We start from the raw sequence: 15303 nt of genomic DNA on the forward strand, positions 1-15303 counted from the left end.
CGAAATGGCGGTTTCGAGGAATTGAAGTTCCGATCGCTGCAACGATCAAATGCTGAAGCTTTTGTCGTCTTCCTCGTCATGCCTTCAGGGACGACTCCACAGTCTCCGCTCCTGGCCGCCCGCTGAGCTGGGGTCGCCGGCTCTCCGAGTTCTCGGCTCGCTCGCCGGATTGACTCGCCCTAGCTCGGCTTGCCGAGCGTTTTATAGTTCGGACTCCGGCGACGGGTCTGACCAGGTGGTGGAAGTTGAGTTCATGGTGGCGGGGACCGAGGCCGAGGCGGAGTCTTCCTCCGCCATTGTGTCCACGAATCCCCGGCCCGAAGATTATCTTACGGTTTGTGGGCTCTGGAACTTTCGTTTTGCTTACTGGTCTGTTTGGATTCCGAGAAAATGTTGCAATATATGAGAAAATGTTTGAACTTTTTGTTAACGTTTTAATTTTTTTTCTCCTCAATTTTCTGTGAGGCAGGTTATAGCTTTGCCATTGCCGCATAGACCACTGTTTCCGGGGTTTTACATGCCAATTTATGTGAAGGTACATGAGATTATTGATTGCTATGATCGAATTTCTTTTTGGTTCGCACTCTTGCTAAATAATGTATTGAATTTTAATGTAGGATCCTAAACTGTTAGCAGCATTGCAAGAAAGCCGAAAGCGGCAAGCTCCATATGCCGGCACTTTCCTTCTCAAGGATAAGCCGGGGACCGATCCCAGTTTGGTATCAGGTTCCGAGACAGATAAAAACATACATGAATTGAAAGGGAAGGAGTTGTTTAATCGACTACATGAAGTTGGCACACTTGCGCAGGTATTTAACTATGCGTTTGAGTTTCGTGTGTCCTTAATTTTGTCGAATAACTTGATATGCTTCGGCTAGAGCTTCCTTTTGGTTTTTGATGTTGTAGTTGGTTGGATTTTCGTATATCAGATTTCAAGCATCCAAGGAGACCAAGTGGTCCTTATTGGTCATAGGCGACTTCGAATTACAGAGATGGTGAATGGATTCCTAATACAAAGTAGTATCGTTTTTTTGAGATAAAGATTGTTAAACTGAGGAAAGTTATGATTTCTCTACAGGTTGATGAAGAACCCCTGACTGTAAAAGTTGACCATCTGAAGGCATGTTTATTTTATTTTGTCACATATATCAAATATTAATTGTTGGAGGTTCCACATTTATGATAGATTTTGTTTCGTTTTTCTTTCTCTCTTTTCCTGACTAGGTTATACTTGTTGTGCTAGGATAGCACCAAACCTTTGCCAAACCAACTCAAGCTAACCCACGGGAAATATATCAAATGGAATGCAAGAACAAAATACAAAAGACACCAAGATTTTAGCAAGGTTCCTCAACAGTCAGTGTAATTGGAGTACGTCCTGGGAGCAATAGGAGCTCACCCAAAAACCCAATACACCCAATAGCTCTCACACACCAAAGAAACAAATAGAGAAGGAAATATAATGAATAATTTCCTCTCTATGCATAGCTCAAAACTATTACAATAACAACTACTTTGGTGGATGATTACTAACCAAAGAGAGGAGCACTTTCTTCTCTTCAAAGAGGGGCTGCGGCACCCCTATTTTTTCTTCTCTGTTTTTCTGGTGCACACCTTTCTGCTCTCTGCCCTCTCTCCAAAAGTACAAGCACTTGTCAAGTTGCAAAAGAAGAAGCCGAATAAACCAATTCCATCTGCCTTCGAAAAAAGCCAAAAGAAAAAAGGAATCCTAGCCTTCCTTTTTTCCTTCCCCGAGCAAACATCATCATTGCTAACAAACATCATCATTGCTGCCTTTTACTATTAGCCGAAAGTAGATGCAATTTGGCCACATATTCAACAATACTTTATATTGCAGGATAAACCATATAACAAGGATGATGATGTCATAAAAGCAACATCGTTTGAGGTTATATCAACCTTAAGAGATGTTCTCAAGATTAGTTCCCTTTGGAGAGATCATGTTCAGACATACACTCAGGTTTATTCTGTTTCTTTTTATGATGTTTGGATATCTTGTGATCTTTGTTTTTGTCTGATTATTTCTTCATCACCGATTTATTTTCTTGTAACTTCTTCGAACTTGTTGTACCTTCTTCTTGGTTTTGCCGTTATTCATAAACGAGTTGATAAAGTAACTAATTCGTGATTCATTTTTTATGGAAATGATAGAGTGAGTGGTTTACATAAGTATCTTTATGTGTTGATGTATTACAATCATTCGAATTTACAATTTGTTCACGTTAAATTTTTTATTGGAATTTCGCAGCATATAGGTGACTTTAATTTTCCAAGGTTAGCAGATTTTGGAGCCGCAATATCTGGTGCAAACAAATTGCAAAGTCAAGAAGTGCTTGAAGAGCTAGATGTGAGTGTCGCTAATTTTACATATGGTACAGCGGATAGTAATTAGAGAGCTCAATCTTTATGTTACATATAAAAAAAAACTAATTCGTTTCAAGAATGAAGTATTATGGAAAATGTAAATCTTCAAATCCAGCCTTTTCATGCAAGTTTCTCATATTCCAAAAGGCTGTATAACACTTCCATTATTGCTCAGGTTTATAAGCGTTTAAAGCTCACTTTAGAACTAGTAAAGAAAGAGATAGAAATCAGCAAGATTCAGGTATGAAATGCTGATTTTCCATTGTTTTTTTTTACTTGAATTCTATTCTCCATCATAGTTTGATTGGCTTTTGAACTTTCCTTTACGGGGTAATTCTTAGGAGTCTATTGCAAAAGCAATTGAAGAGAAGATAAGTGGTGAACAGCGCCGCTACTTGTTGAATGAGCAGCTTAAAGCCATCAAAAAGGTATTTTTCTCCACCCTTATGAGATATTTTTCTATTTCATGCACTTTCAGTATTGTTTCTCTCAGTTTTTTTATTTCAACCCTGGGCCTTTATGGAATTTATTTTGCTTGACATAACGCAGGAACTGGGTTTAGAGACAGATGACAAAACAGCGCTTAACGGTTCGTTTCTTATCTTTATTTTCAATCTGTACACATCATGGTAGTGCACTCTCTGTTTTTTCTGTTCATTAGTTCTACTCTGAGTATGACTCATGAATTTATGTGGAAACTTTAGGTAATCCGTATTCTAAATAATCATTTTTTTCGTGTGTGCAAAGGTAATTGTTCCATCACTTTTCTGATATTTTGGTGCAGATAAGTTTAGGGAGAGGCTTGAACCAAACAGGGAAAACTGCCCACCTCATGTTTTGCAAGTTATAGAGGAAGAGCTTACAAAACTGCAGCTGTTGGAGGCCAGTTCAAGTGAATTTAATGTGACACGTAATTACCTAGATTGGTTGACTTCAATTCCTTGGGGAAACTACAGGTTTTTGCACTACTTACAACCTTATTGGGGCAATATTTGGGATTCTAATATATTGAACACCTATCTGCGACTGGCTGTTAAATTATTTGTTGAGAATAGATACCATTTATTAAGCACTGTTGCCACACTTGTGATTTTTATTTTTATGTGTTTTAATGTTTAGGATTTCATCTTGCCTATGTGCTCTCTTTTTTCTTTTTCTTTTCTTTTTTTTTTTTTGGAGAGGGGGGGGGGGGGGTGGAGAGGATTGTAGGGGTAGGAAGAAACTGATCTGGTGGAGCAAAGGATTTTTGAGAATCGCAGTACTAGCATAACTATGAAGCCCATTGGCAAATAAGACAATCTGTAATGACTAATTCATATGAGTTATTGTATTGTTACTCAAATATTTTATTGGAGAATGTGCCTCCTTTCTGAAATTTTACCTCTATATGCAATTTTCAAAGTAATGATTTCTCTATATCAATTCCTAATGCAGTGATGAGAACTTTGATGTTATTCGGGCGCAAAAAATTCTTGATGAAGATCATTATGGATTAACTGATGTAAAGGAAAGGATATTAGAATTTATTGCCGTTGGAAAACTCAGAGGAACCTCTCAAGGTTGGTATAGTTTTCAAATTTTGTGTTTGTCTATCTTGATTTGTTGGCATTGCCACACATCACTGAATTCCCCTGTTCCTCAGACTCTGATCTTGGCTCTTATTTTACATATATTATTCTATGGTTATAATAAATGCTGCAAACTGTATTATTTATCATTAGTCATTACATGAGGATTACGGATGTTTTGCTTATATATCACAGGAAAAATCATCTGTTTCTCTGGCCCACCTGGAGTGGGCAAAACCAGCATTGGTCGTTCAATTGCACGTGCCCTGAACCGTAACTTCTTCCGGTTTTCTGTGGGAGGGTTATCTGATGTTGCTGAAATTAAGGTATTTGGGAATCTCCTCAATGTGAAATATTGATAAACAGCTGTACATTATGCAACTAATCTTATGAAATTAAACTTTGAAATGTACATCCAGGGGCATCGGCGAACCTACATTGGTGCTATGCCAGGAAAGATGGTACAATGCCTTAAAAATGTGGGAACAGCTAACCCTTTAGTTCTGATTGATGAGATCGACAAGGTAATCAATGATTGTTTGACTTGTTTCATATATTGTATTTGAGACAAATCCTATTTGTAGGTCTCTTTCCTTTTGTGGAGTGAGTAGTTATTTAAAGTTCATTTTTACAAAGATTATATTTAATTCTGAGTTTCATACTACTTTTATGGCTTAATCTTCGAATTTGCGTTGTTTTGTTTCAGTTGGGAACGGGCCATGCCGGTGATCCGGCAAGTGCTTTGTTGGAGCTTCTTGATCCCGAGCAAAATGCTAATTTTCTAGACCATTATCTTGATGTTCCAATCGACCTATCAAAGGTTAGCAAAAAGATAATAATACCTTACTCGGAGCAACATGCCAATTTCCATTAACACAATGGTCAATTTCAAGCGTGTAATGTCTGTGTATTGGATTGTTAAATTGGTATTATCTTAACTTCACTTGTAAAGGAGAGAGGATGCTTTAGGTTTCCAATCCTTTTACTCTCTCTACCTAGTGTGAGATGTGTTATCCATCATATCTCTAGTATTTAAAGCATTGTAACCGAAATTGATCTTAAAGAAGAGGCAATCGGTTGTCAATTTGGGACATTAGTTTCTTATTGTGATATATTTGTGTTTGTGGTCGGCACTATAGGAGGATCTGTTCTTTCCTCACATAATTCGTCTTATACATGATACATCTGAAAACTGTTCATGTAAGCTGTGGGATGGAAGAAATGTAAAATCAAGGATATGTCCTCCTTTCTTCTTTAGAATCTTTAATACTAACTTGGGAAATCATATATTGAAATTTTTACTGTAGGTTCTGTTTGTATGTACAGCCAATGTTGTAGAGATGATACCACATCCCCTCTTGGATAGAATGGAGGTCATTTCCATTGCTGGATATATCACTGATGAGAAAATGCACATTGCTAGAGACTATTTGGAGAAGACCACACGTGACTCATGTGGCATTCAACCTGAACAGGTACTGGTATCGGTCTCTTTCTGTGTTCATGTGTGTTTGTAAAGTGTCTCTGTATCATCTTTTATGTATGTTAAAATTATTATGTTTTCAGGTTGAAGTGACAGATGCAGCTCTTCTTGCCCTCATTGAAAATTATTGCCGAGAAGCAGGTGTTAGGAACCTTCAAAAGCACATAGAAAAGATCTACCGCAAGGTTTGTATAAGTATCTATATCTAGATCATCGTTGCAAACTTGCATCTTATCATATGATGAACCTTGAAAACATTTATCCACGGGTTTGAAAAGTTTCCCCATGGTTCTCTTAGGTTCAAGGAGCTTATTCGGAAAAGTGGAACAAATTTATGACCTTGTTGAGCAATCATGTAGTTCCTTGACCAATGGTATACTTTAACCTATCTTTTATGATGTGGCAGATAGCTCTCCAAATTGTTAGACAAGGAGCATCAGATGAACAAGTAGTTCCTGATCAAATACAATCTCCCCCAGATGGGCCTGTAGTTATTGAAGTTCAGCTTGTGGACACTGATGAAACCCAAGCAGAAGCTATTGATAAGTTAGATCAAGACATGGTTGCTAGTAAGAACCAGACTACAGCTGAGTTAGTTGAGGGTAACGGTCATAAGCATAGTCCTGAAACCTCTGGAGAAGGAGTCACGATTCAGACGGATCTCCCAGACGAATCTACAGTTGCGGAAGTTCAGGTTGCAGATGCTGATGAACCTGTGGATTCAAAGGTATGTAGCAAAATATAAATTCTGGTTAATGACATGCTCTGCGCCAGAAATGTTTTGAATGCAGTTGAATATAATTCCTGTTTGTTTCTCTGATATAAATTTTTTGGGCAGTTGGCTATTTATTTAGAGCTAGTTAACAATCTGTATGATGAAGCAGAGAGAGTTTGGAAAGATTCTCTTAGTTTATTTTACATATGTAAAATGTGAAGGAAAAGAATTTTATAATTATTGGAAAGAAAATAAAAATGATTTAATATTAATGATAGCATGTAGAGAGTATCAATCATGTGCAAACTCCACATAAAATTAAATCTTTTTAAACTGCCTTTTGGTGCTCATCTTTTTCCTCCCGAGTTACCTTCAGCTCAATGTTTTCATGACATCTATAATGATGTATGAACTTATGCGTTCACCCACTAAGGATCTTTTATAGCTGTACTTACAGGATGCAAAAGAAACAGAGAAAACAGTTGAAAAAGTTTTGGTTGACTCACCAAACTTGGATCATTTTGTTGGCAAACCTGTCTTCCATGCTGAACGAATCTATGATCAGACCCCAGTTGGAGTTGTTATGGGTCTTGCTTGGACTGCCATGGGTGGTTCTACGTTGTATATAGAGACCACTCAGATTGAGGAAGCAGAGGGTAAAGGATCCCTTCATGTCACTGGCCAACTTGGTGATGTTATGAAAGAAAGTACCCAAATTGCACATACTGTTGCCAGAGCTATATTGCTCGATAAAGAGCCTGATAGCACTTTCTTTGCAAATTCCAAGCTTCATCTCCATGTTCCTGCTGGGGCCACACCAAAAGATGGTCCTAGTGCTGGTTGCACCATGATCACATCCATGCTGTCCGTTGCCATGAAGAAGCCTATCAGGAGGGATTTAGCAATGACAGGAGAAGTAACACTAACTGGGAGGATCCTTCCAATAGGCGGGGTATGTTAATCAACTCTCTCTCTCTCTCTCATACATACATAGAAGTAACAAACTGTAAAAAATCTCGACAAACAAGCATTAAATCAGATTTTGGTCGATGCTCTCTTTCTCTCTCTCTCTCTCTCTCTCTCACACACACACCCACTCACATTCACACACCTATATAGTTCTTATGATTTAAGTTACGGGATTTCTTTTTATTTTCTGTATGCTTCAGGGAGGTGTACTCTTGGTTACCTCATGGTGAATTTTCAAGCAACATGCTTGCGTTTTTTCAGTGTTTTGTGTTACTAAATTTCATTTTTGTAAACAATTTAGGTTAAGGAGAAAACGATAGCAGCAAGGAGGAGCGAAGTGAAGACCATCATATTCCCTGCAGCAAACAGGAGGGATTTCGACGAGCTTGCCCCTAATGTAAAAGAAGGTCTTGATGTTCATTTTGTAGATGACTACAGTCAGATATTCAATTTGGCTTTCAGTGATGACCAGAATTAGGAAAAATATAATCCGTTCTTCCTCACTAATTCTTAGTGTAGAACTTCAATATACTGCACATTACGGGTGAGAAATACCAGTTCAATTTCGCAACGATTACATTGAAATCCTTCACTTCAATTGTTTGACACAAATTCAAAACTAATACATACGTCTCCAATCTCCTAAAAACCTTTATTTGATTTTCAGACGACAAAGGTTTCCAATTTTTCAATCCAATATTTTGAAATCGATTTTTCTTTCCATTTCCGGGATATTCGGAGTTCTATGCGACTATTGTTTCCATGCCTCCTTGATTTTAAGTCTTTTTCTTTGTCACCAGTCACCACTAGCATGGGATTGAGATGGATGCCATACCAAAAGCATCGAAATACTGCTAAGATGCGACCAATTACGGTAATTAATTTGCATATTTCGAGGAAGAGATTTATTGTGGTGGAAATGGAATCGATATCCTTGGCAATGGCATTGGTGGGTGTGTAGTAGTTCCATCCGTGTAGACATCCAACCTAAGAGCGTGGGAGTGAGGGCAACTTGAGAGGAACAAGTCATTGGATGCCGTCGTAATCACAAACAAAATGGAAGTCAATTTTGATGTATAGTCAAGATAAAAAAAAAAACACTAGATCGGTTTTGAAGGAGAGTTTGAACTCAGAATACAATGGGTTGTACATATATATTTTATTACAAACGATATTTATATTCAAAAATACTCTAAAGGGTGGGGGTAGAGTTTGAACATCAGATGCAATGGGTTGAATAGTAATGTTTTAACTAGCACGCCAATCCACATTTGTAATATAAAATTCTTGTTCAAATGTAATGATTGTAAAGGTGAGGCTGGTCAATTGACGTTGTACAAAATGATTATTTAAATCTCGGAAAAAAAAAATAGAATTTTTTAGTTTTAAAATATGAGAGTACGTTTCGAATCAAAACATGAATTTCTAAGAATTTTTTGTACAATTGACTGTCAACACTACTTACGTTAAGAATGATTCCACTAAAAAGTGTATGGATACTATACCTGGAAAACGGTCATTTTTAACATTTTCAATCTAATCAATTTCTTATCAAATTCAATGTACCTAAATCCTAAACCCTCGATGATTCCACTAAAAAAATGTAAAGAAAACTAATGAAAAGAGTTTGAAAACATTAAGTTTTAATGATAAAGACAAAATAACGGGTAAAGTGAATAGTACCAGGATTGACTTTTTAGTGTAAAAATGTGTTTTTGCGTTAAAGTGAACAGTACCAGATACTTTTCGTTAAAGTTCCCAAAAATGTATTGGTACTATATCGGGAAAACGGTCATTTTTAACATTTCCAATCTAATCAATTTCTTATCAAATTCAATGTACCTAAACCCTAAACCCGCAATGGCGTGGATTTTCTAGTTTGGCTAAGTTTTTTTTTTTCCGTTTGAGTTTTGTCATTTTTGGGATCATTGTTTTTGTTGCCTTATTAGACTTGGTGCCTTATTGCCTTAGTTGTATTGTAGGAACTTTGGGAGTTTTCTAGCGAAATTTGATATTTTGATAAATAAAAACCAAATGATAAAGAAAAATATTCATGTTCTATAATATATTTATTAAACATGATTCCATCAGATGATATCAATTGAATCTTGAACACCCCAATTTCATTCTCAATCAAATTGTTATTTTTAATGCTTCAAACATACATACTTTCTTATTACAAGCGATTTACTATTCTAAGATATAATAAATAAAAAAATGAATGTTTAAACTCGAGATGTAGTGGTAACTTAGTATTACAATTTTGTGATATTTTTGTGCACTTATATTTAAAGATATTAAGTTCGATTCTCATTGATGATGTGTTTTAACCAAATTATTACGACAAACCAATTATATAGCTTAGCGCAATTCTCTCACTTTCTTAGTTTAAATATATATAGTTACATTCAAAAAAAACAACACACTCGATTATACAGAAATGTTTTACTCACCAAAGCAATCAATCACTTGTTTTGGGCTTTTTTGTGTGGGCTCTTGAGGTCTAATCTTTTGTTTTGTATTTATGTTGTTGGTGGACCACTTTGTAATTTTGTTTGGCCTTTAGTCCTGGAATAATATGTCTAGTTTTCCAAAAAAAGAAAAGAAAATGCATATAAGACAAAAAGAAAAAGGAAAACAGTGAAAAGGTCGGTGGGTTTTCTTTTTTGGTTTGTTGGAGTGAAAAGGCACGTAAGTAGTGGAATTCATCAATTACATTGGATAGCCGACCAAAAACCAATAAAATGACCATAAATAATTAGATATCATTTACAATTTATTTGTGTGAGAATAAAAAAAAAAATTATTATTTATACTTCAAAAATTTTATTTTACATTTCAAAATTTTTTATAAATAAAAAGAAAATATAATTTTTAAAGAGTATAAAATAAGATTTTTAAAAAGGAAAACTAATGAAAATGATTTGAAAACTTTGAGTTTTAACGATAAGGACAAAATAAAGGGTAAAGTGAATAGTATCAGGATTGACTTTTTTACATCTAAAAATATGATTTTTCGTTAAATTAAACAGTATCTTGAGTTTTTCGTTAAAATTTTCTTTTTAAAATCCTAATAATAATTTTCTAAAAATTTTAAGTAAAGAAACCAAATATAAAAGGCCACTTACAATTGTACAGAAAAAGACAGAAAAGAAGGAGCCAGAACCTCAATATACCCAGTTTGTCAAATCGACAAAATCCCCATACTTTTCTCTCTCCTCTGATCCAAAACTCCAATCTCTCTCCTCCTCCTTCTCCACCTCCGCCCACGCCAAGGTCTCTCCCTCCTCTCTCTAAATATATATATATATATATATCTGTTTTGTGGGAGTTTTATACTTCAACTACTGGAAACGACTGTTACATTTGTTTACTTGTTCAATCTTTCATTTGTGTTTTTTTTTTTGTTCTGTTGGGGTTGTGGGTTTCCTGTTTTGTTGTCAAAGGAATGAACTTTGTAGTTGGTTTTATCAATCCTATCCTATGTATGTACATTGAATGTCTGAATTCCTTTGTTCTGGTTTTTACTCATTACAATGTGATTAAGGTTTTTTTAAACATGAAATTTTTTTTGTGAAGTTTGGAGCTTGAGTGTGCTGATCTGTGAAATTTTTGGGGGAATTCCATTTAAACACAACCCCCCCCCCCTCCCCCACCCAAAGGCTGAGTGGGGGTGTAGAGAGCATTTGGGTGGGTTTCAATAGAAACTCACCTTGCAGTAGGAATTATGATGGGGTTGTAAATTATGAGTTGTTGCAGTTCATAGTATTGTCTGGGTCAATATTATTGAAAAGTTCTGGGTAATTCCATTATATTTTACTAATTTAAGTGGAATTGCTTATCGTAGGTATCTCGAAAAACTTTTGTGGAAGTTGGATAAAATCACAGAAGGGTTTAATGCTGTTGTTACATTGTGTTCTGCACAGCTGAACTTGAAACTTTTCAATTTAAGCTGTGATGGAATAGGAGAATTTCTGCGTTTGGGAAGTTTGAGATTGTTTTTCGCTTGTAATAAATAATGATTGGGAGGAAGAACATGGGACGAGCTTCACCATTACTTCTCGTTCTTTTGACTCTTGGGTTTTCCTTTGCTACTTATAATTTGTTAACTATGATAATTCATCATAGATCGGTTGGGAAGAGGGTAGGTGATAATACGAATAGTGGGTTACTATCTGACCCGATTGTTGAGATGCCGGAGAATGTGAAGAAGTTCAAGAATACCAAGGCACCATTCCATGTTGCCTTAACAGCCACCGATGCCCCTTATAGCAAATGGCAGTGTCGCATTATGTACTATTGGTATAAGAAGAAGAAGGACTTGCCTGGATCAGATATGGGAGGATTTACTCGAATTTTGCATTCAGGAAATCCTGACAATTTGATGGATGAGATTCCAACTTTGGTGGTTGATCCTCTTCCTGCTGGCCTTGATCGGGTTAGGCTTCTAGCACTGTCAATTATTTGTTATTATATCTTTGTGTATTTCATTCATCCTTTCTTTACTAACTTTTAGTTGGGATTTCTTATTTTCGCCTCAAGTAGTACCTTCGATACACCAATTGGATGTGATTGTTTCTATTTGCACCATTTTATGTTTTAATCTAAAGTCAAAATAAGGGGTCTTGGCAATATTAGTAATGTGTTGGGAGTTATACGAAAGTTTACTGAAAATAAAAGAGAATAAAGGAAAAAGAGTCATAAACAAAAAGAAAGTAAAGAAAAAGCAAAGGAAGATGCCATTTTTTTGTGCTGAAGCTAAGAATGGTTTTGAGTGGATGAGAAGCAATGCATCTTGGTGAAGAATAAAGTTTGTTGAATTTCAGGGTCCATGCTGATCCACTGTATCACCATTCTCAATGATTTTCTGCTCATTGGATGACACCTGATAGTTGTAAATCCAAGTTTTGAATCTAATGATTAGATCCTTTGTGTAGAGTTACTGATATTTTTGTTGCTCTTGTGCAATATTTTAAGAAAAGTCATTTTTTTAACTTTTTGGATGTTTTCTTACTTTTTGAGTTTAACTTTTATGTTGATTCATGTGTAAAGCTTAGACCTTGCACGGCAGTAGTTGAAGATTATTTTTCAATAACCTTTATATGAACAATAAAGAAGTTTGAGTAACTGTTGTCATTCTGACAATTTAAAGTATATGTTTTTTATCTATCTTTGTTTCCTTAGCGTGATTGCAAATTTTGTATACAGGGATACATTGTCTTAAATAGACCATGGGCTTTTGTGCAATGGCTGGAAAAGGCTACAATTGAGGAAGAGTGAGCTTCTGCATATTTGATGACCTTGAGTTTTCTTATTTTTTTATTTTTACTTGAGGTCAAATTCTTTGAATTCTGTTGTTGCAGATATATTTTGATGGCGGAGCCCGATCACATTTTTATAAATCCTCTTCCTAATTTGGCACATGGAGGATATCCAGCTGCCTACCCATTTTTCTACATTAAACCTTCTCAGAATGAGAAGATCATAAGAAAGTTTTATCCTGAGGAGAATGGTCCGGTCACGAATATTGATCCAATTGGAAATTCTCCTGTAATTATTAAGAAGGTAATAGCTTGTGGTAAACTGTTATTTCCTTCGCTGTGTCTAGCATTTGTGATGGTCCTTCTTATGTTTAAGAGATTTAAAGAGTGCTGTTATTGTCACTCCAGAAAAGTCATTGTGCATTCCTCCCAAGTGTGTTTTCTCTTGTGTTTATATGTTTGGAGTGCAGAATGACTTTTTCCGAGTGCTAATAGCAGCACCCTATTTAAAATGTTGATGTTTCCTTGTATAATTTCCCATTGTCATATATGACTCCTGGAACTTTAATGAGTAAATGTAATTATTCAGGATTTGCTGGAAAAGATTGCTCCTACATGGATGAATGTTTCTTTAAGGATGAAAGAAGACACAGAGACGGATAAAGCTTTTGGATGGGTGCTAGAAATGTAAGTTTGACTGTGACTTCAGTTTTCGACTAAGTTGGGTTCTAGCAACAAGAGATGCCGGCTTTGACGTATCTTTGTGTCTTATTTTCTTTGATGAACTAAGGTATGCTTATGCTGTGGCATCTGCTTTGCATGGTGTGCAGCATGTTCTTCGGAAGGACTTCATGCTGCAGGTTTGGAATCTTACTAGAAGCTATGCATATCAAAATTGATTTCCATTTTGAGTTCTCTGTTAGGTTCAGTAAACAACACTGAATGTGTACACGTTGTGATTAACAATTTTCTATTGTCTTCAAATTTTCAGCCCCCATGGGATTTGGAACTTAGTAAAAAGTTTATTATTCATTATACTTACGGATGTGACTACAACTTAAAGGTATGTATGGCCGTTCCCCTCTATGTGTATTCCTGTTATGTCCCTTCCCTCTATTGCCCATTATAGATCTGAGGTTTCTAACTGTTTAGGGTGAGCTAACATATGGCAAAATCGGGGAATGGAGATTTGACAAGAGATCGTATCTACGTGGACCTCCACCAAGAAACCTTCCCTTGCCTCCTCCTGGGGTTCCTGAGAGTGTGGTATGTCTTAGAATTGTTGTTATTATTGTAATTGGATGTTCTGTTTTTTATGGTATTTGGTGTGCCTTAATTTTTTTTATTTGTCTGTACTAGTTCTCTTCATTACAGTTTGTCTAGTTGTTGGAGTCTAATTACTGGAACCGGCTGAAATATTTCTACATTTAAATATTTCTCCATTTACTTTTGCCTTTAATTGTCTGTACTTGATTGTTTTAAATATTTGTCATCTCGGTAAGTAATCACGGATGTAGTCTGAAAAGGTGGAAATTCCCGATCAGACATTCATAGACTTAACTCAGAATGAAGAGTACTCTGCCCTGCTGAGTTGTGAATAGTGAGCGGAAAGCCAACAATGAAGTTGATAGGTAGAAGGAAATCAGGCCATGGCTTGTGTTGATGATGGTCAGCCTGACCGACTAACTGCATATAGTCGTGGTGACCTCTAACAAACTATGTTTACTATTTCACTTCCAAATTCGGATTGTTTAGAATTGAAGTTTCCATTTATTTTGTCATATTTAGTGAATAAATTTATTTTTAATATCTTCTCTCCTGCCACCCCCAACCCCCCCTTCTCTCTCTCGCTCTCTGACTTACATGCTCATTGTGTGCAGGTCACCCTTGTAAAGATGGTGAATGAAGCTACGGCTAGCATTCCAAATTGGGACACACAATAGGTCAGCTGCGTTCAAGATACTAAAACGTTATGATACAACTGATGTTTAGAGAATGAACAATCTGGTTTAAGGGTAGGCTCGTAGAAATAGTAATATACACAAATCTCAAATCGTAAATGGAAATAAGAAGGTTCCAACTTCTCGTATGTATATCTGGGTTGCGAATGGATTATATCGAGTTGATTATATGGAATCAGTTTTGGAGTAACACAGGTCTTCTTTCAATCTTGTTGAGATTCTATTTTATTTTTCGGAATTGAAACGAATTTTGTCTTTGTTAATTACTTTTTAATGCAACAACTAGATGGGTTGATTAATTTGATGGAAATTTAACAACTGAAACAAAACTGAACATTTTCAACCAAAAATGAAGTGCGACTGATGTAGTTATTTGCAGACTGTTAAAACCAAATTAGAGTTCCTGGACTCTTTTCTTTTGCCTCAGGCCTCCACTTGCTCTCGGCCGGCCTTGCGTTTATGCTTGTTTTTTTACCAAATTGGGGCGTGAAACTCTTGATCAGCGTGCCCGGAAGTCAAATCCGGCCGGATTTAGTTCTGCCACCTACAATTTATGAAATTCTCGAGGCCTGCTACTACTCATTTTACAAACTAAGGCTAAAGCAATGGTTTTTTGTTTTGTTTTTAAAGGATGCCGCGGCCTCCTATTCTAAAACTGTTCTCAACATCCCTCATTTACTCCTCGACATCTTGTTCTTCCAAATAAAAGGGGCCCTGTTGCACTACAAGAATGGATGTGCACGCCAAAAAGCTCGAAGATACTAGTGCATCGCCGACAATTCCCAGTTCATCGGAGTCGCTGAAATACAATAACTTCGACGAAGGTGACATATCGCCACGTCTTCTTCCAACTATGTACATATCATATTCACTTTCCATGGAGTTTATTAGCTTGAGAGTTTCTACCCAGCCTGTCAACATCTTCTCTTCAAATTTAATGGAGGGATCGGATCATTCATTG

General features: G+C 36.3%; 2 protein-coding genes across 9 annotated transcripts; both read left to right on the plus strand.

Moving 5' to 3' along the window:
* Window positions 1–49: 49 nt before the first annotated feature.
* LOC103411212 (lon protease homolog, mitochondrial-like) lies at window positions 50–7691 on the plus strand. 4 transcript variants are annotated; one of them, XM_070809981.1, is made up of 20 exons: window positions 50–334; window positions 470–535; window positions 618–809; window positions 930–995; window positions 1079–1120; window positions 1859–1981; window positions 2270–2368; window positions 2561–2626; window positions 2727–2813; window positions 2935–2974; window positions 3170–3341; window positions 3820–3944; window positions 4149–4279; window positions 4373–4477; window positions 4660–4773; window positions 5261–5428; window positions 5520–5621; window positions 5843–6163; window positions 6597–7103; window positions 7422–7691. In XM_070809981.1, the coding sequence occupies exons 1-20, from the start codon at window positions 50–52 to the stop codon at window positions 7596–7598; spliced, it is 2988 nt and encodes a 995-aa protein (XP_070666082.1). In that variant the 3' UTR covers window positions 7599–7691. The 4 variants fall into 4 exon arrangements, with proteins under 4 accessions (XP_070666082.1, XP_070666084.1, XP_070666093.1 ...); XM_070809983.1 differs by having other exon boundaries at window positions 6609–7103; XM_070809992.1 differs by having other exon boundaries at window positions 231–369.
* Window positions 7692–10251: 2560 nt separating this feature from the next.
* Window positions 10252–14532, plus strand: LOC103407421 (hydroxyproline O-arabinosyltransferase RDN2). 5 transcript variants are annotated; one of them, XR_524770.4, is made up of 9 exons: window positions 10252–10396; window positions 10968–11558; window positions 12329–12396; window positions 12484–12685; window positions 12971–13068; window positions 13212–13241; window positions 13373–13444; window positions 13534–13647; window positions 14262–14532. XR_524770.4 is itself a non-coding variant. In XM_008346358.4 (9 exons), exons 2-9 carry the CDS (start codon window positions 11139–11141, stop codon window positions 14322–14324), a joined length of 1107 nt encoding a protein of 368 aa, XP_008344580.2. In that variant the 5' UTR covers window positions 10252–10396; window positions 10968–11138; the 3' UTR covers window positions 14325–14532. The 5 variants fall into 5 exon arrangements, 3 of the variants coding, with proteins under 3 accessions (XP_008344580.2, XP_028951718.1, XP_070666115.1); XM_008346358.4 differs by having other exon boundaries at window positions 13172–13241; XM_070810014.1 differs by lacking the exon at window positions 10252–10396 and adding an exon at window positions 10482–10605 and having other exon boundaries at window positions 13172–13241.
* The last annotated feature ends 771 nt before the right edge of the window (window positions 14533–15303 follow it).

Source organism: Malus domestica, chromosome 02, assembly GCF_042453785.1.
Source record: "Malus domestica chromosome 02, GDT2T_hap1".
NCBI classification, from domain to species: domain Eukaryota; kingdom Viridiplantae; phylum Streptophyta; class Magnoliopsida; order Rosales; family Rosaceae; genus Malus; species Malus domestica.